Below are 21,471 nucleotides of genomic sequence, written 5' to 3'. Positions count from 1 at the left end.
TATTTTCTATCGTGACCACCTCTTGCAGTATGACGACGAGCTCCGAGCCAATTTAGAACGGCGGGGTGTTCATTTTATCTGGCGCGTTTACAGGGGACCCAAAGACAAAGGGGTTGCTACCAGTGCCGTCATCTTGGCCTGTGAGGGTGATTCATTGCCTAAAAAGGTAAAGGTGATGGTTTAGCGCTGTGACGTTAAACCATACGTCCCTCCCCCTATGCAGTGCTGGAAGTTCGGGCACATGTCTTTGTGCTGCACTTCCAGCGCCACATGTCGAGACTGCGGACGTCCACTGCACCCAGGTACTCAAAGTGCGCCACCTCTCACTTGCATCAGCTGTGGAGACTGCCCAGTACTCCAAAAGAAGCGGAAAATTGAGTAAAAGACCCTGGACCCGTTGACTTACACAGAGGCTAAACATAAATTCGAAAGATTACACCCCATTCAGTTAATGCCAACATACGTTGCAGCTACAGCTACAACACGATCGCTGTCCCTAGTGCCAATGGTTCCTCACTCTGTTTCACGAACAGTGGGCCCTCTGGGCTACCAGAATACATCCGCACCCTTGGTGGTAGGGGGTAAATCTTGCTCCGTTGCTCCCAAAGTACCTACTTTGGGAGCAAGCGTCCCCCCCCCCCACCCCAACGCAGGACACATCGGTCTCTTCCCCCCCCCTCCCCCCCCCCCTTACACCCTGTCAGAGAAGCAACAGCCTTCTCCGGCTCCTGTCGTGCGGAAGGGATCCGTTGGGGCCCTCTCTTCCCAGGTCGCCACTAATGCCATGGCGGAAGTTCGCCAGTGGCTTAAGGAGCCAAAAGCTGCTAGACGAAGAGCTTCACGGTCTTCCTCCGTGCCTGAAGATGCTTCGGAGAAATCTTCCCAGCAAGCTAAAGAGAAGTGAGAGAGCAAGCAAACTAAGTAGTAGTCTGCTAAGAAACAGGACGCTCAGGTGGCCCCAACACCACCACTCCCCATCAATACTGCATCTGAGGATGCAGTGGAGATCTTAGCATCCCCTGCGAACCTGGCTCTCACTGATGCCTCATCCACCATAGAAATGGGTACAAACACTCAGTCGGAGGCAGAAGGTGACCCTGAGGTATAACCTGCCTCCTTGCGCACTTCGTGCCTTCCCAACCTCACAATGCCCATGTGGGCACTTGCTGACGGTTAGACACATTTTAATGTCCTGTCCCGATCTTAACCAACTGCGCCTCGATCTTAACCTGCCTAATACTTTCGATGACATTTTAGCGGATGACCCACGAGCAGCTGCTCGTGTTCTTTGTTTTATCAATTTGACACACCTCGCTAAGGACATTTGATGACGTTTTTTAATCCTATGCCTGTCAGTCTGTCTTTTATTGTGTTTTTCCTTTTAGTTGTTGTTGTCAACTTGTGGCTCGCGGTGCATTTTTAGAGTAGTCAGGGCGCTAATGACCATTGAAGTTGTGCGCCCTAAAACCACAAAAAAAACAAAAAAAAAAAACCAACCTCACAATAACGTCCTCCTCCAGTGGAATTGCGGCGGTCTTTTCCACCACCTGGCTGAGCTACAGCAACTGTTAAGCCTTACACCTGCTTTCTGCCCTCCGTGACTATAAGGGATATTACAGGAACCGTAGCAACTATAATAGAGGGTCAGGTGGAGTTTGCGTCTATGTCCTGAACTCAGTATGCAGTGAACCTGTGCCCCTTCAAACCCCTCATGAAGCTGTGGCTGTCAGGATAAGGACGACGCAGGAAATAACTGTCATCCTCCAGATTTTGCAGTATCCCTGAATGCATTGGCTGCACTGATTGATCAACTCCCTAAACCTTTCCTACTTTTTGGAGATTTTAACGCTCATAACCCTCTTGTGGGGTGGCACAGTTCATGCTGGCTGGGGCAGAGATGTCGAAAATTTACTGCCACAACCCGACCTCTTCCTCTTAAATACTGGGGCTGTCACATGTGTGGTACATGGCACACATTCGGCCATTGATCTCTCGGTTTGCAGTCCTGGCCTTCTATCATCTATCCACTGCAGTGCACATGACGACCTATGTGGTAGTAACCACTTCCCCATCTTTGTCACTGCCCCGACGTCAGGACCAATGACGCCTGCCCAGATGGGCTTTAAACAAGGCGGACTGGGAAACTTTCGCATCTGCTGTCACCGTTGAATCTCCTCCACACGGTAACATCGATGTGGTGGTTGAGCAGGTAACTAAAACGATCGTTTCTGCGGCGGAAAACGCGATCCCTCGTTCTTTAGGGTGCCCCCGGCGAAAGACAGTCCCTTGGTGGTCGCCGGAAGTCGCTCAAGCAATTAAGGAGCGTCGGCGAGCTCTACAGCGGCATGAGCGCTTTGCTCAAGCCTCTGCGTCGGAGAACTACCCCCCCCCCCCAGCCGTTCGCACCCTCAACGTTTCTCAGTGCCCTTGCGCATTGGCCCTTGCACTTGCGCCCGATCGGATCCACAGTCAGACGATTAAACATCTAAACATCTCTCATCTGACTACAAGCGACATCTCGTCATCTTCAACCGGATGTGGTGCGATGGCGTCTTTACATCGCAATGGCGGGAGAGCACTACCATACCAGTGCTCAAACCCGGCAAAAACCCGCTTGATGAGGGTAGCTATCAGCCCATTAGCCTCACCAACGTTCTTTGTATGCTGCTGGAACGTATGGTGTATCGGCGTTTGGGTTGGGTCCTGGAGTCACGTGGCCTACTGGCTTTCGTGCCAGGGCGGCTTCCGCCTGGGTCGTTGTACCACTGACAGTCTTGTGTCCCTCGAGTCTGCCATCCGAACAGCCTTTTCCAGACGCAAACACCTTGTTGCTTTCTTTTCTGATATACGAAAAGCGTATGACACCACCTGACGGCATCATATTCTTGGCACATTATATGTGTGGGATATCAGAGGCCCGCTCCCGATTTTTATCCGGAATTTCCTGTCGCTCCGTACTTTTCGTGTCCAAGCTGGTGCCTCCCATAGTTCCCCCCCCCCCCCCCCCCCCCATATCCAGGATAATGGGGTCCCGCAGGGCTCTGTATTGAGTGTATCTCTATTTTTAGTAGCCATTAACGGTCTAGCAGCAGCTGTAGCGCCATCCGTCTCACCCTCTCTGTATGCAGACGACTTCCGCATTTCGCACTGCTCCACGAGTACTGGTGTTGCTGAGCGGCGCTTACATGGAGCCATCCACAAAGCGCAGTCATGGGCCCACGGTTTTCAGTTTTTGGCCGCGAAGTCGTGTGTAATGTACTTCTGTCGGCGTCGTACCGTTCATCCGGAACCAGAATATTAACTTACTGACGATCCCGTCACTGTAGTGGAGACGTATCGATTTTTAGTACTGGTTTTCGGCGCCGGATTGACTTGGCAGCCTCTCAATGCCCTCCCTCCGCTGCCTGAGCAACACCAACTGGGGTGCAGATAGCTCTACGCTGCTGCAGCTATACAGAGCCCTTGTTCACTCCCGCCTTGACTATGGGAGTGTGGTTTATGGTTCAGCAGAACCTCAGCATTGCGTTTACGCGACCCAGTGCACCACTGTGGCGTTAGACTAGCGACGGGATTTTTAGGACGAGTCCGGCGACCAGCGTCCTTGCGGAGGCTGGAGCTGCTCGCCAGTTACGTTGCACACGTTCTTAATTCTCATGCGCGTCCCATCACCGACTCCTCTGCCTTTACCACCTATACTCGAGGTCCAGTCGCGTACACCTCCATGGTGTACACCTAGGCCGCGGTTTCCCCTGGACCTTTCACATGGCGCAAAGGACTCAGTTCACCCCGCGGCTCTCCGCTGTCACTTCATCTCGACTGTTGACAAATACCGAGGCCATGAAGTGATTTACACCGACGGCTCGATGGCTGAGGTTCATGTTGGCTTCGCGTATTCCTTGCCCGATGGCTGCAGTGTTTTGACTGCAGAGCTGGTGGCTATATCTCGTGCTCTTGAGCACATCCGTTCATGCCCTGGGGAGTCATTTCTTCTGTGTACTGACTCCTTGAGCAGCTTACAAGCTATCGGCCACTGCTACCCCCGTCATCCTTTGGTAGCGATCATCCAGGAGTCCATCTTTGCCCTGGAACGGTTCGGTCGTTCAGTGGTGTTTGGACCCCAGGACACGTCGGAATCCCAGGCAACGAACTTGCCGACAGGCTGGCCATACAGTCTAGACGGAAACTGCTTATGGATTTCGGCATTGCAATAACTGCCGAAAAACCTGGCGAACGCAGGTCAGTTATTGCAATGCCGAACTCCATAAGCAGTTTCCGTCTAGCCTGTATGGCCAGCCTGTCGGCAAGTTCGTTTTGTGTGTGTGTGTGTGTGTGTGTGTGTGTGTGTGTGTGTGTAGCTCCCTCGCTTTATAGTTTGACTCTTCTTACGCACGTACCTTTTGAATTGCGGGACTGATGACCTCGCCGTTTATTCCGATAACCACACTCAACTCAATTAATAGGAAAGGAAATAGCTAGTAGTGGTACGTAATACCCTCCACCATGCACCGTACGATGCAGGCAAAATACAGCCCATAAAAGTTTTATATTGCCCTAACTGATGCAAGCGAGGCTTGCTGTCACAGAACAACAATCATATCTTTAATACTGAGAGGTCGGCTCTCCAGTTAATTTCACTGTACACTTTCATTTGCTACTGTAAGTACGTCAGTTTTTGGGCGTTCACCCGTTGCAGGCCATTGAAATAGACTTCCCGTTTTCACGTTTATATGAACGAAGTTTCATTGTTTCCGTTTAGTGGCTTTGACGGCGACGAGCCGTGAAGCTCAGTGACCATCACGTCATTTCCGGCACCGAGAAGTGAATGGGAGCTGCGACATCAGTTACCTGCGCTGCAGTGGCCACTATGTTGAAAGTACGCCATAAGTTATACCGAGCACGCGCACACCTGCAATGGGACACACGTATATTCTCTTCACACTTGTGGTATCAGCACATGGAGTGCATAGACATTGAGGCTGACATCCGGCTTAGCAGTATTGATCGCAGAAACCGAATACGGAGTTGGCTGGTTTCCGAAAGCCGAGCCATGGGCTTCCGCAGTGGCCACGTGCTGCAGACCGATTACAGAGCTGCGGTGTTGCGTTACCGGCTCTCCTTGCTGGCTTCGTTTTCGCAGCGTGGGATCCACGCCCCACACTTCACCTACTGGAAGCGCGTCCCGCGCGTGCATGTGCGTATGTGTAGTGGGCGCAAACCATTGGTACTACAACCAGCGTCGCGGTAGGTCCTACTGTTCGCCTTAGTAATCTGAAATTTTTAGTTTGCATAGGAGCACCCCGGGGCACTGATGAATGAATTTTCAACGATTTTCACAGGCGTAGCAAACGTGATACATTCATCTCGAAAAGCTTCAGGATAGTCGCTCTCCCTAGTAAAGCTATCTCTTGTTTACTCTTTGTAGAAGGTCTTCTAATCAGCTTTGCCTCTGAGCAGAATGTCAGTTATTCTTTCTTGTGTTCTATAACAGGTGCTATGTTCTGCGCCCCTCTTACACAGAGCTGAGTAACATTGTCTCATTTCCAGATACGATAGTTCGATAGTTATCTAAGAGTGCGAGTGCTGTTACTAGTTTAGAGTTTATCTTGCGCCATGACTCATAAGCCAAGTCTTAGCAGTCGTCTGCAGTTAGAATTGTTGGCTCCGTTTCGTTACGGTTATTGCTACTGACCGTTCGAATCGGCCTAGCCTTTCTGCCACTGGAATACTTGGAGGCATTTGTGTGGAGTTGCAGGGCATGGGAGAGGACGAGCCATTAAACGTTACAAATGCCCCAGCAGTGTTATTAGTACTCTATCATACTACGATGTTCATACAGGCGGACACTTCTCCATGCTCCTCCAAACTCCCCGAGTGGCAAAATTGCTTACCCTAACTTGAAACTGAACATGAGACAAAGGAAAGTACGGTCGCCTGAGAAATTTTCTGTTCACTACGCGTAGTCTGAAAAATCTATATTACTGCTATAAGTTCCTCTAATTCAAAGTACCCCATGCTTCCGCACTTTGCATCTTTGTGATATTTTGCTATTATTTTGAACTACAACAGGAGTTGCGTACTTTACAGACGGAGCTGGTCTTCTATGTATCTGGCTTAATTTACCGGTAGCAACCTTTGGTTTTTGGCTAAATTGCATTTTGCTGTTACTAATTTTCACAAAAAGAAATTTTCAATTGCCACCACCATACAAGTAAACCGCTCTGCACCTATCACGCTTGCTATAGATGTTAGTATGGTTATCTAGGTGCTCCGAACATCGGAAACTTCTTTCATAATATAAAGTTTATAGGAATCTCTGCTGCTCTTTGTGGTTCGTTTGTATAAAAATTGTCAGATATTTAAAATGCGGGTCACACGATTTATCATGTTTAAATTGGAAGTAGGTCGCAAAAGCATACTACTATATGGCTACAGAAAAATACTGAATGTATCTTTGGTCCGACAAGCTCGAAATTCAAAATTGCTCTACTTTCTGAAAGTCAGAAGCTAATGCTAGTTTTTAATACCTTTGCCGATTCTGTTCGGAAAATTACACCGCAATGTGCAATGTACATCGCAGGTTTTAGAATGCATTCAAAAAAACCCAGTACCTGTTGATCATTGTCACCGTGAGGAGAGTAGTTGAGTCCTAGGTGAATAACTTAGGCATTGAAACTTATTCACTACTTCTAATTGCGCTGAAGCTGTGAGGGCAGGAACTTCTGTTTATATCAGTTCCGGCTGTGTCACTCATCCGAAGTGCTTCACAATTGTGTGAGAAGATGCGTGACTGACGTTAAAGAAGTGTCCTCCAGAGTTAAAGCGTTGAGGATAAAAGACGCAGTTCCTCTTACGTTTTGTCGATTTATCTTGGAGTTTATTCTAAGAAGCCTCGAGCTTCCGTGCTGCGCAGTATAGCACTCCTGAACAAGGCATTGGAACGAGACCAGTTCACGCGTGAGTCACTCGTACGACAGTCCAGCCTTATCCAGCGATAGGCACGCATTAGCATTTAATGGTAAACATGTGGCTGGAACGCACGTTAAAGGCTTTCATTTTGTGTGTGTGTGTGTGTGTGTGTGTGTGTGTGTGTGTGTGTGTGTGTGTGTTTTTTTTCGGTGGTCTGCTGACAAAATATGGTTACGTGGGCTTTCCACCATTAGGACAAGTCTTGGCAACTGTAGATCGTGTTTAATATCAATGCATAAATGCTCTCTCTACTTACTGAACAAATAACCGCAAGCTGGACATTCTTGGATACATGAGTACACAATACGTACGTTTAGCGATGTTGAAATTACTCTTGTGATGCACACAACACACACTAAAGATTTTTTGATGAGAAATGAGTATTTGTATTGACAGTCTGCCTATTGTGAACAAGCGCTTACAGCTGTTCTTATGACTGCATCGTCAGACAACCTAAAGATTAATGGAACATTCAGACGCGCACGTAACTATTTACGTGCACGTCTGAATGCTCCGTTAATCCTTGATTGTCGTAGAATAGTAAACTGTGTGTCAAAGTAAAGCGGTCACCAATCTAGGCTGAACACCGTGTTTCATTAGGCGTTAACGCATTGAACGTAGCACACCATCGGATACACACAACTACTGGAATAGACAGTAACGATAAGTGACAAATGAAATCGTAAGACTGGCCAGAGATCTATGCTCAGAACGTTGTATATAGTCTGACGCTAGAACTCTTGTCTGTATCATGCCATGCTTTCGGATATGACTTAGTTTTTTCCTGCCCTGGAGTAGTAAAACATAAATAAAATGGAACGTTTCCATTATGTATACCCTGTGACATACACAGCCGAACATGAATTATTAATTAAATGGCACAAACAGTGGAGGTACAACGTTGTTTTGCTAACTGGGAGATCGTAATAGTGATGGCTTCCCCTTTATCATTGTTGTAATACTTGTATCGCTGATATGTGGCATGTACATTACGCACCGTAGTGCCGAACAAATATTCTCAAGCTGATGATTGACACCTGCAGTGCGTAATTGGCACATAATCTTTTGTATCGTCTAACTCATAACGCTTTAAAGAAATTGTGCGTGCAATTCCGGATCTACCAGGGTGTTGTAAACGAGTATGTCAAAGTTGGGACTAGGTATTTTCTTGAATTCCATTTTGTGTGTTGACGCTGTGTAGAAGTGCTGCACTTGAGCGCAATTTGAACTGGGTAATGCCAGACAATATGAAAATTTAGGCGCTGCTGATACGAAATCGGGATGATGGTGGTAATGAATTAGACTGCATAGCTTTACCACAGAAATGTACAGGTAGTAACAAGCACAGTAAAACGGATACCAGGAACTCGCAAATACGGTCTTCCCCTTTTTATGATGTTGCGCGTAGTTCCCGTTTGAGCGCGTTCAAACGAAGTAGTTTTGGAATCGATCGACATCGACAGTGGGAGCGGCTCGAGCGTCGTGTGTAGAGCGCAGGGTGTGTGACAATAGGCGGCAGACGCGGCGGGTGGAGAGCCCGTCGCGCCGCCCACGCGGGCCGCCGTAACAAAGGCCGGACGTGGGCCGCCATTGTCAGAGCCTCACGGGCGCCCCACGAGCGGTAGGCCTCCCAGCTCTTTGTTGCCGTAGACCACCACCACCACCCAGTGGACGACGCCCGTCACTGCCCGCTAATTGAGACAGATTCTACTGTCTCGTGTAATTGCTGCTCACCTAGTAGCTCTTTTTACGGACTTTCTTTATTGAATGAAAAACAGCCAGCCTTGTCAATTGAGAGCGCTCCTTTTCGGTCTTGTACTGCAGTGATTAAATCGTATCGGCCTGTAAAAGTTGCTGTCGTCAGCAGTAGCTTCTTAATTCGAACATTGACAAATTTTATGGATGGTTTTTATTTTCTGTTGATATTTACACCTTCTAGCAAAACACTTGTTTCATTATCATTTGAAAGTACACCGCAGCTTGAAACTAAATCAGTGTGCACAACAAATCATTGCTGTCATTGGAGACCAAATATGAAGTGCAATGTATTAATGGTTAAGTAAATCAGTTACAACTGGTTTCGCGGTATTATAAAGGCAGTGTCGGTAAACAGTACTGAAAATCCTCATTCCTTTTATGAGGAGGATGTTCATAAAGACCTTATTCTAAGCGTAGATGCGCTGTAAAGGGCCAGGCTCGAGTTCTATGCATTAAAGCTTGATGCAAGTCTGGTGTCACTCTCGTTAGCTGAGAGAGTGCACTTTCCGAATTCAGACAGTGTCGTAGGAAACTTGCCGAAATCTAACTGAAATAAATCACATAAGAACAGGGTTTCTGTGTGTAGACATGCCATGTGTGTAACTCAAATGTTGTAAGCGTAATAATTAGGGTAGTGAGAAACGAAATACTTACGTATTCTTACTTACCTACCATCCATTACATTCCTATCGATCATTACCGTTGTCAGTACTTAGTTTTCCGATGAGTTCTTAGTTCTGCCTGAATGTAAAGTAGTCCTGCATCGAGCGATGCGACACAGTGCTATGATACTGGACTCGTATTCGGGAGGGCGGAAGTTCAAACCTCCATTCAACCATAGGTTTTTTTTGTGATTTCCTTAAATCACTTGAGGCGAATGTAGGGATGTTTGCTTTGAAAGGGCACAGTCGATTTGCTTCTTCATTACGAACACATGTTCAGTCACTATTGACCTCGTCGCCAACGAGACGTTACTCTACTCTTCCTTTCTTGTCTTTTGGAAGGAAGGAAGTAAGAAAGAAAGATTAGGGTTTAACGCCCCATCGGCGACGAGATCATTGAAGGCGGAGGACAAACTAAGATTGTTTTTGTTAAGGGTGGGGAAGGAAATCGACCGTGTCATTACAAAGGAACCGTGCCGGCATTTGCATGGAGAGATTTAAGGAAATCACTGAAAACCTAAATTTGGATTGCCAGAGGCTGTTTTGCACCCTCGTCATCCCGAATGAGAGTCCAGTGTGGTAAAAGTGCGCCACCTAGCTCTGTCTGTCTGGTAAGCATTTCTTGGTGTTTGAGGCTGCCTGCGAGCGAGGTGCACAGTCATTAGGGCAATATACAACCATCTTTATTTGCCTGTATGCATGGCTTCCGAAGATCACACTAGCCGATGTGGCTGATTCCTTCAGGCGGTCTGATTGTCACACAAGGGGGAAAAAAAGTTGAGCTAAAGATCGTTATGACCAGTGGTCCAAGAGAAATGTTTAGGGCTGAAATATAGAATGCGTCGCAAAATGTATGTTAGGTGCAATTCTTCCTCTTCATATCAGACGTCATGCCATAATAGTGGTGCACAATTTGAAAACATTGTTGGTTTTTGCTGATACAGAATACCGACTGCTCGAGGGAGTGTATATTTGGTGCCGATGAATCTTTGTGGTTTACTTTCTTTATCTTAAGGATATAAAGGCTGCGTGTCTCGACAGGGCCGAGCGGTCTAGGGCGCTGCAGTCGTGGACTGTGCGGCTGGTCCCGGCGGAGGTTAGAGTCCTCCTTCTGGCATGGATGTGTGTGTTTGTCCTTAGCATAATTTAGGTTAAGTAGTGTGTAAGCTTAGGGACTGGTGACCTTAGCAGTTGAGTCCCATAGGATTTCACACACATTTTTGTCTCGACAGGACTTTTGGGTGTGTAGATTGTAAGATCAAAGTTTACAGTTCATAAAATTTTCTTATGACCTTTAGTACGACATGGAGGGCGATGGCATCGGATTGCTAAGGCGCATTAGTATGAAATTATAGTTTTTCACAGACTGCGAGAAGGTTCCCAGCAGTCACACATCGCATGTTTCCCCATTTTTCAGTTGTAAAGAAAATTCGATTTTGAAGGCTAATTCTCGCCGTTGCTAGGTTAGGTACTGTTCTCATAAAACCTACGGTCCTCTCGTCTTAAAATCAGTTACCGGTCCTAGAAATGTGTGCGATGCAGAGTTAATGCATTTACGATGTTTATATTCAAACGGATGTGAGAAACATACATGACAGAAATAAGCTTCGAAATTAAATGCCGAAGTTTTCTTCCTCCTTAACTGTGGGAAAAGTAGTCAGGGTAACTGTTTCATGTAGTTTAGTTTGCCGCTTGTCTGTAAAATTATGGCGGCAGCAACGGTAAAGGCAGAGAAAAAAATACCTCTAATTTGGACTCCCCGTGCAGCTGTATAAGCCTGTAATTTAAAATCCGTTCAGGCGTGGCTCTATTGTGCAACTTCGACTATTGAGATTGGAACATCTTTCGATCTGATTTCCTCTTGGGACGTTTACACAATGGCTCGGCTGATGCAAGATTTACTTCCGCTGTTTGTCTCAGCCACAGCGGGGGACATACAATTAATGATCAGTTTCTAGAGTCACGTGCGTGAATCACGATATTCGGGATGAAATTCACATGTGACGTGACCCTCCGTTAGAGAACGTAACAATATGGTCCCTATTACATGTGCAGTATTTATAAGCGCTTGTAGCTTCTTTTTTGTGCGAGGTGGAGAAAAATATACCCGGCATACATTCGGAGGGTAACGTTAGTACATGGCCCGTTTTCATTACACCGATCGGATTCTTTGATATATGTATAAAAAGAATGTTTTCCTGAGTTAGGTTTTTCACATTTCCGGAAACAAAATTTGAATTGTTTCACGTCCTGCAACCTCAGTTTTTAGAACTGTATTCTGATGTTTCTATAAATTATGTAACATGACACTTAGTTTCCTTATCTACTAAATTAGATTATTCGGCTCCAGCTTACAGTGTAAATTCGATTGCTGCACTTAATATATTTAACAGGTTGTAACAAATGTTGCTCATCAGATATATTAATAGGCCTCGGATTTCAGAGTCCATTGGAAAGCCTTCTATAAAGTAAGGCTTCCGTATTACTCGAGGTTTCCTGCCTGGAAACGTAAGAAGCTCGCGTGACGGAAATTGAGCCTTCTCTTTCAGGTCTCACTATTGTTACAAAGTTTCTTTTAAGGAGAGAACTTTGTGCAAAAAAGACTGTTGTCATGGAACAAAATTATGGAACGATGACTGAAACGTTTAGATTACATTATATTTAAAGCATTCGATCATTAAGTGTAATTACCCAGCGTTGTTCTTAATGTAGTGTTAATTCGGCTGTGCAGATGAAAGGTTATTTATAAAGAAATGCTATATGGCTTTAATACGAAGTATAGGCGAACTGATTGTTGCATTTCACTGACGTTTCTCGTTCTTTGATGTTTTCTTCATAGATATCCTCTTAATAATTTAACGTTTAACCCGTCTGCTGCGATGGCGTCTAAAAGTGGTTCAAATGGCTCTAAGCACTATGAGACTTAACATCTGAGGTCATCAGTCCCCTAGACTTAGAACTACTTACAACACTCATCCATGCCCGAGGCAGGATTCAAAAACCTGCAACCGTAACAGCAGCGCGGTTCCGGACTGAAGCGCCTACAACCGCTCGGTCACAGAGGCCGGCGATGGCGTTTAGCTGGACACATGAAATGCTACCGACCATGTGGTGGCAACATTGGTATGTTCTTTGGTGGAGACAGGTTCAAATTCTAACAATGTATTGTGATCTAAACAGTTATCATAGCTTCATAAATGTTTACAGGCAACCATCTTAAAAAGGAAAAAAAAGTTCTGTTTGTAGCGAAGAATAATATGCCAGAATTTTTTAGTATCGCCATTTCCGTACAAAGAGTTATCGCCGTGTAGTAACTATATGCAATATATACTTTAATATATCACTGATACAATTATTGTTTATTGGAGGGTGACCTGCAAGTTACTTCCGAACATACACCGTTATCGTCCGGTGTTATTCAGCTGGCGTACAGGTACTGCTGCCGTATATGCGCGCGACCCAGATGACACAGTCCGTTGCCCGAGCAAATTATTTCGGCCTGGCGTGCAGTTGTCTTGGTATTTTAACGGCACGAATCTACAAGCACACTCAACATAAGTATCCTTGTCTTACCTCATCTGGGGAGGGGAATTTCGTTCTGTGGTTGTTTTCCCGGTTGTTAAAATTACTCTCCTCACGTAATAGAATATTCGTAATGTACACGTACCAGTAAATGCAGGCACTAGCACTTTCGACGTGGACTATTCCTGTCTTTTAGAATGTGCTTTAAAACTGCGTTAATGTCCCGGACATGACATATTAAAAGTAATGCAGCACAGCGTACCTGCTTCTCATAGCATGACTAATGGAGGGGGTTGACGAGTAGAGCGAGGAAGAGCGTCGTGCAACTGAAATACTGAGTACTTGTGTGGAAAGCTAGCGCAGGTCACAGTTGGGAAGTGTAGAGGTAGATGCAGTGGAGAAGAGGAACGAAAAGTGAAAATCGGGTTGCTTGCGCCGATGAGCGTGGTAACATGCCTGTACGTCGCAAAGTGCACATCGTAACGCTCTCCTGTCGCTCTCTTTCCGCGCAAAATCCCCTGCCAGCGAGCTTTCTATTAAACTCGTGCTGTTTGACCGCAACCGAGTGACATGTGATCTTGCGATGATCACAATTTCCATAATGAGAACGTCATCACGATCTCCATAATAAGAACGTTAAAATATCAGTGTGACGGAAAGTTTTTCCTCGAAATTTCCCTGTGTAGATTCTTGGTTAGCACTATTCTTGAGAGGCTATTCTCAGTGACTGCTGTCGGCAGGGTGTTTGAACAGTAACATACATTTTGAAGTATGTAGGGACAGGGTAATATTATATTCCAGTACTATGTATTAAACGTAGATAAATATTGATCTAAAGTGTGTTGCATATTGCGCGCTTATAATAAATTCTGTGTATGGAAAGTGTTGTTTCTGACTCGTTAAATCTCTTTGCTTTACCGTGCGTAGTGGGTTTCCATTTATATAATCCTTTTTGCTGATATCACAAAGAGTCTCGGTCACTGTTAAAAACTCCATTACTGTCACTGCCTATGGCTGTTGGCGTGTACTTAGCTTGTGTGTGGCTGTAAATACTTAGTCAAAGGCAAGCATTCAGCTCTGCTCGACCTTAAGAAGTCCATCTAGGAAATCGGTGCTTTAAAAGGAAGTCTGCTTGTCATATAGCGCACTACTACCGCTTCGAAGGCTGGACAGCGGTTGAAAAGTGTGTGCAGATAGTAAATAACTAAAATTTACACCACCGGAATGCAAACAGAATTGTACTAGTAGCTCATATGAAAAAATAATACTCTCCGTAAATAGAATAGTTTCTCGCGTATGTTTACCACACCAATGGTTTTTTATCCTCATGTGGTGTCCCACGTAGTGAAAAATGAGCAAATCTACAGCATCCACAGTCATTGGAATAATGCATCTTGAGAAATGCACACTATGTGTCACATTTTCAGTGGAAAAATCGTTCGATGCACACTATAAATTCTTTCACCACTGTAGCGATTAATGTTGAAAAGTACGGTATCGGCTGACAAGTGGATGGGGGGAGGCTTGTGGTCAGTAGTACGCTAACTGTCCTGCAATTTGGCCCTCAGCGTTTTTGGAGCATTGCTATTGCTAGGGTTTTCACCAACAAGCAGCAGGCAGAACCGGCGTGTCACGGCTGATGGTTCTTGCCTGGTTGTCGTTGCTGAGCTAACGGTGAACGGCGCGCATCCGTAGCCATGACCACGGAACGTGCAATCTCCGCACCGGCTCGGCGCGGCTAGCCAGCAGTAGCGCTTCCTAAGTGGACTGCCGCTCATTAGCCGACGGACAAAGCAAGTTTATTAACGCCAACATGGGAGGCGGCTGCTAATAACCTGTACCGAAATTTGCTAGCACTATTTTTTGTTAGTATCATCTAAACCGTCACCCATTCGAAAATTTGATGCATCGACTCATTTCTTTAAAACACCAAAGATGTTAATTTTTTGATGTCGAATAGGGTTTGGGAACTTACAGAACAAGCGACTGTATAGCAGTTTGTGATCGAAAAACTAAATTCCAGAGCTGTAACTAATAATAAGAGCAGTGTAATAAAAGCAGTGTTGGTAAAAAAGAAACACTGGAAAAATATTTTCAATCTTTGAGGACGAAGTTTGAAGTCGTTACTCCTAGCGTAAATGTACTCTGTAGGAGTCCAGGCGCCAATTCCATCCTTTCAAGCTTAAAGTAAATCTGGCATGATGATATCGATGGCTGCCGTTTCCACCTTCTGAATTCCTACACTGTTGCTGGAAATTTTGACTGAATCTAACGATAAGAAATCGCATACAAAAAGGGATTGTTTGTGTAGATTTGCCATGTGCAGGTGGTGTTTTCTTTGTCCAGTGCTCGACGGATACTTCGACCTGCTAGGTGTTGACTCGCATCAGTCGCGGATGTCCTTACGTTAGTGTGATGGACGTCAGCTTGTTGGAAAATATGGTTAGGTGTCATTGCAGGTCACTATCGGCCGCAAATAATTTACCTCCTGAAGACAATGCCGGTGACAGCTATAGAAACGAATAGGGTTACAGTCGGTCATGCTACCGCGAAATACTCGCCGGCACAAGGTTGCATTTACATATTTCGTACTTTCAGCATAAGAAAAGAAGTCTAAGGTTGAAATTTGTGAGGTGTTCAAGAAGGCTAACTTGTAACAAATCAGCTGTACTAAAGCGTCACCCAAGACGCGAGTTTCCGGGAAGCGCTGAACGTTGAAGCAATTTCCGCCGCCTCCTGTAGCCTTGAGTTGTGTAACGTTGATCTTGCAAATTAAGTGTGGAAGCCGACGCCGGAGAGTGCGAAACGCGATCTTGCACAGCGGCTCCTATTGGATGAGAACTCGACACCGATCACTCGGGCTGGGCTTCCCTCGCTGCTTACGTTACCTCCTCTCTGTATCCTTAGCTGTCCCCACCTACTCACACTGAGTCTGAATAGGGAAAGGAAGAAAAAATGCCATCTTCTCTGTTGTTACATGAAGACTTGAAAAGTATTCGCCCAAGATTACAGGGCGAAGGGTAACATTAAATGTCCCTTCGTCGTAGACCACTGCCTTAGCTAGATAGTGAAACAGAAGGAAATCGACTATGGTCCGTTAAAGGAGCCATCTCAGCATTCCTCTGAAGTGATTTTGAGTAATTGAATAAAAATTAACCTTATTACTGGACTCCTAATTTGAACCCTGCTCGTACTTATTAAAAATTCAGTGACACTGCACCACGCACCATCCACTGCTGTATCGCAGGTTAGGTTTTTTAATCTGCAAGAATCGTAACCATTAGCTTTCTAGAAGATCAAGAAAGAAGTCCTGCTAAAACATCAGTAATTACTGACGGTTTGGATTAGCAGTAGCAGCAGTAACAGTTCCGACAAAATTCACGACTGGTGATGGTTCAGGAATATACAACGTGGCTTCGAACATTACTTGATATTTTGAAATACAACTGACGTTCCCTCGCAGATTTCGAAATGTTGCAATAACAAGCATAAATGAGGTTTCTGTAGGTGTGTAGACTGTTCGGAGGTGAAGAACGTGTTTGTACTATTACGGTTCTCGGCATTTGGATTTTGATTGACAACATGATTTCATTTCTATGTGAGTCACTGTTGCTTTGTTTCAAAATATAGTGTATGACAAACATTGCTACAGAACATGTCAGCATGCTTTAGCTGACGTACTGCACAAAATACAGGCGTTTAATTGTACATGAAAAAATATTCACGATAGAGAGAGATTGCGGGATGAATGCTTTCCAGGAACCATGCGGACGTCAAACCATTAGAATTAATACGAGGGTAATCCCAAAAGTAAGGTCTCCTATTTTCTTATAAGTACATAGACCTTTTTATTTCTACAATGGTTTGCATCAGTTTACAGCTTGAACAGTAGCTGTTTTTCGGCATAATCACAATTTCTGTCGATGCATTTTTGTAGACGCTGTGGCAGTTTTTGTATGCCCATGTCATACCAGCTCGCCGCCATGCTGTTCAGAAAGTTATGAACCTCTTATTTCACCTCGTCGTCGGCGCTGAATCGCTGGGACCACAATTAACGCTGGCAGGTACGGTGAGGCTGAAAAAACTCAAACGGGCAATTCAGAACCGGAGAAGAGCAATGTTTACCAAGGGCGTACACATTCTCCATAACGCTCGCCCACACATCGCTCGGCAAACCGATGCTCTCTTGCAACAGTTTCAGTTGAACATAATCACCCACCCACCCTATAGTCCTGACTTGGCGCCCAGTGACTATCACCTGTTCCCTACGTCAAAAGAACATTTGGCTAGAAAGCGATTCAGCTCCTACGACGAGGTGAAAGAAGAGGTTCATAACTTTCTGAACAGCATGGCGGCGAGCTGGTATGACATGGGCATACAAAAACTGCCACAGCGTCTACAAAAACGCATCGACAGAAAAGGTGATTATGTCGAAAAATAGCTAAATGTTAAAGCTGTAAACTGATATAAACCATTGTAGAAATAAACAGGTCTATGTACCTAAAAAAAAGGGCCCTTACTTGCGGGATTACTCTCGTATTTTGTCTTGTCCTTAGTAGTACTGAATGATAATTTGCTGAGTTATTGCCTGCCATATTTTAGAGACTAAATTCCATATTTTAGTGACTTAAGTGCACAGCAGTTTTATGCCGACTGTTACAGTCTTACATTTGGGGACACATCGTCAATCAGTAGGTTGTAATACAAAGGAAGCTTAGATATTGTGCACAGGATATAAGAAGTGCAGAATTACATTGATTGTATTGAAGGAATATACTATTTACGCGTTGAACGTTTCCCGAGATATTGAATACTGTTCAATGCTAAGTAATTCTTATCAACTGTACAGTCAGACGGATTAGAGTTCGGTAGGAGGGGCATCCAGATCACCAAACGGCGAGACAGTTTGAGGTTTCCTGCGGTTTGCGTGTGTTAACTAAGGTAAACGGCCCGTTGCCTGTACCATCTGTGGCCAATTATTGCTTGTATTTAATGGTGCCGTCTTGGACTGCACGTTACTCTTCTTGCCGTCGAGGTTTTTGAATGTTTACGTTGATCTTTATCAGAATTTCTTATATGCTTTTTTTATGGGAGTTCAAGTCGAGCCTCACTATACAATTTGACAGTCAAGAAAGAATCTGTTTATCGTCTATAGAAAACTATCATCGAAAAGTAAAGGGCAAATTCAGAACATAATAAGCACTAGTGATGAAATATGCATAGTTTCAGTGGACGCTTCATTTGATGGGTGAGGTTCAAAATAATGTATCAGTGCATTCAGCTCTTTGTCCTGAGATACTCCTTACAAGGGAACCTCCCCATCGCACCCCCCTCAGAATTAGTTATAATTTTGCACAGTGAATAGGCCTTGAAATACAGGAGGAAGTTGTGTGGAACTAGGAAAAAAATAACCAAATATACAAACTGAGTAGTCCATGTGCAAGATAGGCTTCATCAAGGAGAGTGTGAGCTTAGGAGTGTCGTGGTCCCGTGGTTAGCCTGAGCAGCTGCGGAGCGAGAGGTCCTTGGTTCAAGTCTTCCCTCCAGTAAAAAATTTAAATTTTTATTTTCAGACAGTTATCAGAGTTCAGGCACTCATACGTAATCAATTTCGCTCTCCAAAATTCCAGGACACGTTCAGATTTGCTTGGACATATGCAGGATTTGACGGTCTACACACGGAAAAATTTGAAAACGTTAAAAACATATTTTTGACAGAGCACAGAGAACACTGTGCGACTGTGAAACTGCTGCATTCATTTGTTGCAGTTTATGTGACACACCATAATACATAAGATGTTTAACCTTTCACCTTCGAAATGTCACTTTTCTTTGCTTTTTTGGCTTATACTTTCCTTGAAACAGTTAAAATTTTTGAGGTTATGGGTGGAAAGGAGAGACTACTGGATTTGTACCATAGGCGCGGCAAACAGATGGCCCCTGGGGAAAGTGTTAGCGTCTTGTAGTTCTTGTGTTCTCACTATAGCTTTCGCTGCCCATCCAGTATGTTTATTTCATAAAATTTGCGTCTGCATTGTGAGGACAGTGAAAAAAGCGACTTGGTAAACGGCTTTCGCCGTGACACCTTTACCGAGAAAAGGCGCAGAAACCATTCCAATGCAGACGCCGGGCGGACAGCGGCGAATTGGCTTCTGGAATGTCTGAGTGCATTTTAGTGGCTCGCTGCTTAGTGTAGGAGTAGACGATAGACGAACCCTGAAAAATTTTGATGCCCTATCGCAAGCAGATGCCTACTTACCCCCGATACCGGGAGGAATTTCGAAATGATTGGCTGGATACTTCAGTGGTTTCTCTAAATCTGCTACACTTTTGTAGGTTTCACTCGGCATCGATCTATAGTAACGAACGTGTACGCTCTCAGAGATACAGCTGTTTTTTGTCGCAATTATAGAGCTACATGGAAGAACAGTTCCCCCCCCCCCTCCCTCCCTCTCTCTCTCTCTCTCTCTCTCTCTCTCTCTCTCTCTCTCTCTCTCTCTCCCCCAATAGGTTGAGCTTAGTACTTTCAGCGAATTCTCTGTATGGCTGGAAATTACAAATCGTTACACACACTCTGTATCTCCTTGTTCAATCGCTGCGTAACCTCCACCCCCATTCTCGTTGCTTGTTGTGAATTAACAAGACTTTTATGGGAATACTACAGGTGGATTGTAAATCCCATGCCACAGGAATTGCTTTCCATGAATTATTCTAGTCGAATTACAACTAGATACCTACGGCACATAGAAGCGAGAGCAAGGAAGGAAGGGGGGGAGAGATTTAACGTCCCGTCGGGAGAAGGAAAGTAAGAGATTAGCCAATCTGTTTGGGAATCAGTTTACCGATAGAGTTGTTTGCGACTTATCTCACTACACGGATGTTCGTATTGAAGCATAAATGTCTTCTTGTAAATAAATTTTAGTCCACCTTCTTATCACCGAACTTCAGCTGTGTGAATGAAGCCATATAGATGTCCACGTTTACATCTTCCTGGGGCAGTTCTCAAGTACATATCGGTTTGCCCCTTAGTCGGATGAAATTTGGACACACATTCATGACTCGCATCTTGTAAGTATATTACCCGAAATTCGGAATGCACATGGAACATCCCTCGTGAAATACGAAAATAGTATCTCGTTTTCGGAGCGCGCTAGGAATTTATTTTGGCGTGATACTACAACTGACGAAAAAGACTTTGTGCCATTGCATCTCTTGACAGAGGACTTCATTTGCAGTTTTTGGGGCAGAGTGGTGGCTAACTATATATAGTGTGTGTTTTGGTGCGCGCTGGGCGTATCGACGGCGAGAGCCCCCCGCCGTCCTGCTTGGTAGGGTGAACGAACGGTACGCCGCGTCGCGCCGCGCCGCTTCCAGGTGGAAGGGTGGAGAAGGGAAGGGAAGCAGTCTATATAAGCGCGCGGGAGGCGGCAGGCGCGCAGTTGCTCGCTACCAGGCGTCATGGCGGTGTACGCGGCATATCGACATATCGAGCTCGACAACGTGGGCTACGGCAAAAAAAGGTGAGGCTGCAAGCATGCGCTAGTCAGAAAATTGACATAGTCTGACTGCGCGAAATACCACTAGCTACCCTAGTGTTAATTCCCTTTTGCATTTCTTATATTCCGCCCCCCTCCCTCCAACAAAGATACGTGGGAGGCTTCGCACTTCAAATTATCCTGCAACACCTTTAGGAAAAATTTAATTAATTAGTCCGCCAAAATACTAAAACTTAAGTGCTCACGATGGACGTCTCTTGTCTTACGCTGAATTCGTCATAAGAAAAAGAAAAATTGCTGAAGATTGTCTAGTGGTATGTATGTAACACTACAATATTGTTAATAGTTTCTCGCTGTGTTGTGCCTAAATTTTTGTCTCCGTTAAATCCAGAGTATAAGCCTAATTTTTTCTGTAGTGATAGCTCTTATTAGACAGGAGTTCATTGTGTGATTTGTTCATCGAGAAAAACTGGAGAAATCATTTCCGGACAGTTATTTTCAGGTAAGTGTTGGTTTCTGTCGCCATTATATATTCGAAATGCTGGTTGAAACAACATATGCTTCATTTTTATGTCGGGTATTATTGTCGCAGTGTGTGTTGGGAGAGTGGGGCGCAGAATGGGGTGCGCTGCGACGCGTGGTTGGCGCTTTTGACTGCAGCAGGCGAGGGGTCCGAGCAGACTGTCTGTTCTATTCTGTTTTGACTTCCGCCCCAGAACCGGAAAAGCCCCTGTTCGATGCTTAGGGTTCGTTATTAAGGCGTCGAATGTCACTCTACTGTTCTAGATATTTTTCCTCTCTTTAGTGAATTCCGTTCAAATGACTGGATTTTAGTTAGGAGAGTGCAGAATTTAACTGCTTCCACAGAAAGCGGATTATTTAAATTTTCTGTTACTGTAATCAAAAAAACACGCGAAATTTGAGTAGCTTATCGCATGCAAGTAGTCACACAGTTGGTGTACACCTATCTTCAGCGCATTTCTCGTGTGTTTTAGATTGGTGCAGTGAGTGGAAGTGGCAACAGTACGAAAAGAAATAACAAACAGGCACAGCGGATGTGTCACGTT

The 21,471-nt window shown here is 45.0% G+C and overlaps 1 protein-coding gene across 4 annotated transcripts in view; it reads left to right on the top strand.

Moving 5' to 3' along the window:
• The window catches only part of LOC126183903 (microtubule-associated protein Jupiter-like), a 107,777-nt gene that overhangs the window by 65,482 nt on the left and 20,824 nt on the right, over positions 1 to 21,471 (top strand). Inside the window, exon 1 of one of the 4 annotated variants that reach the window (XM_049926245.1) lies at positions 20,312 to 20,428. The exons of the other annotated variants lie outside the window; for them this stretch is intronic. Within the exon in view, the coding sequence (XP_049782202.1) occupies positions 20,367 to 20,428 (62 nt within the window). The 5' untranslated portion in view covers positions 20,312 to 20,366. Of the gene's footprint in view, positions 1 to 20,311; positions 20,429 to 21,471 lie in introns of those variants that run through there. 4 annotated transcript variants of the gene reach the window in all.

This window comes from Schistocerca cancellata, chromosome 4 (genome assembly GCF_023864275.1).
Source record: "Schistocerca cancellata isolate TAMUIC-IGC-003103 chromosome 4, iqSchCanc2.1, whole genome shotgun sequence".
Classification (NCBI taxonomy): Eukaryota; Metazoa; Arthropoda; class Insecta; order Orthoptera; family Acrididae; genus Schistocerca; species Schistocerca cancellata.
This window is presented reverse-complemented; position numbering and strand designations above follow the sequence as displayed.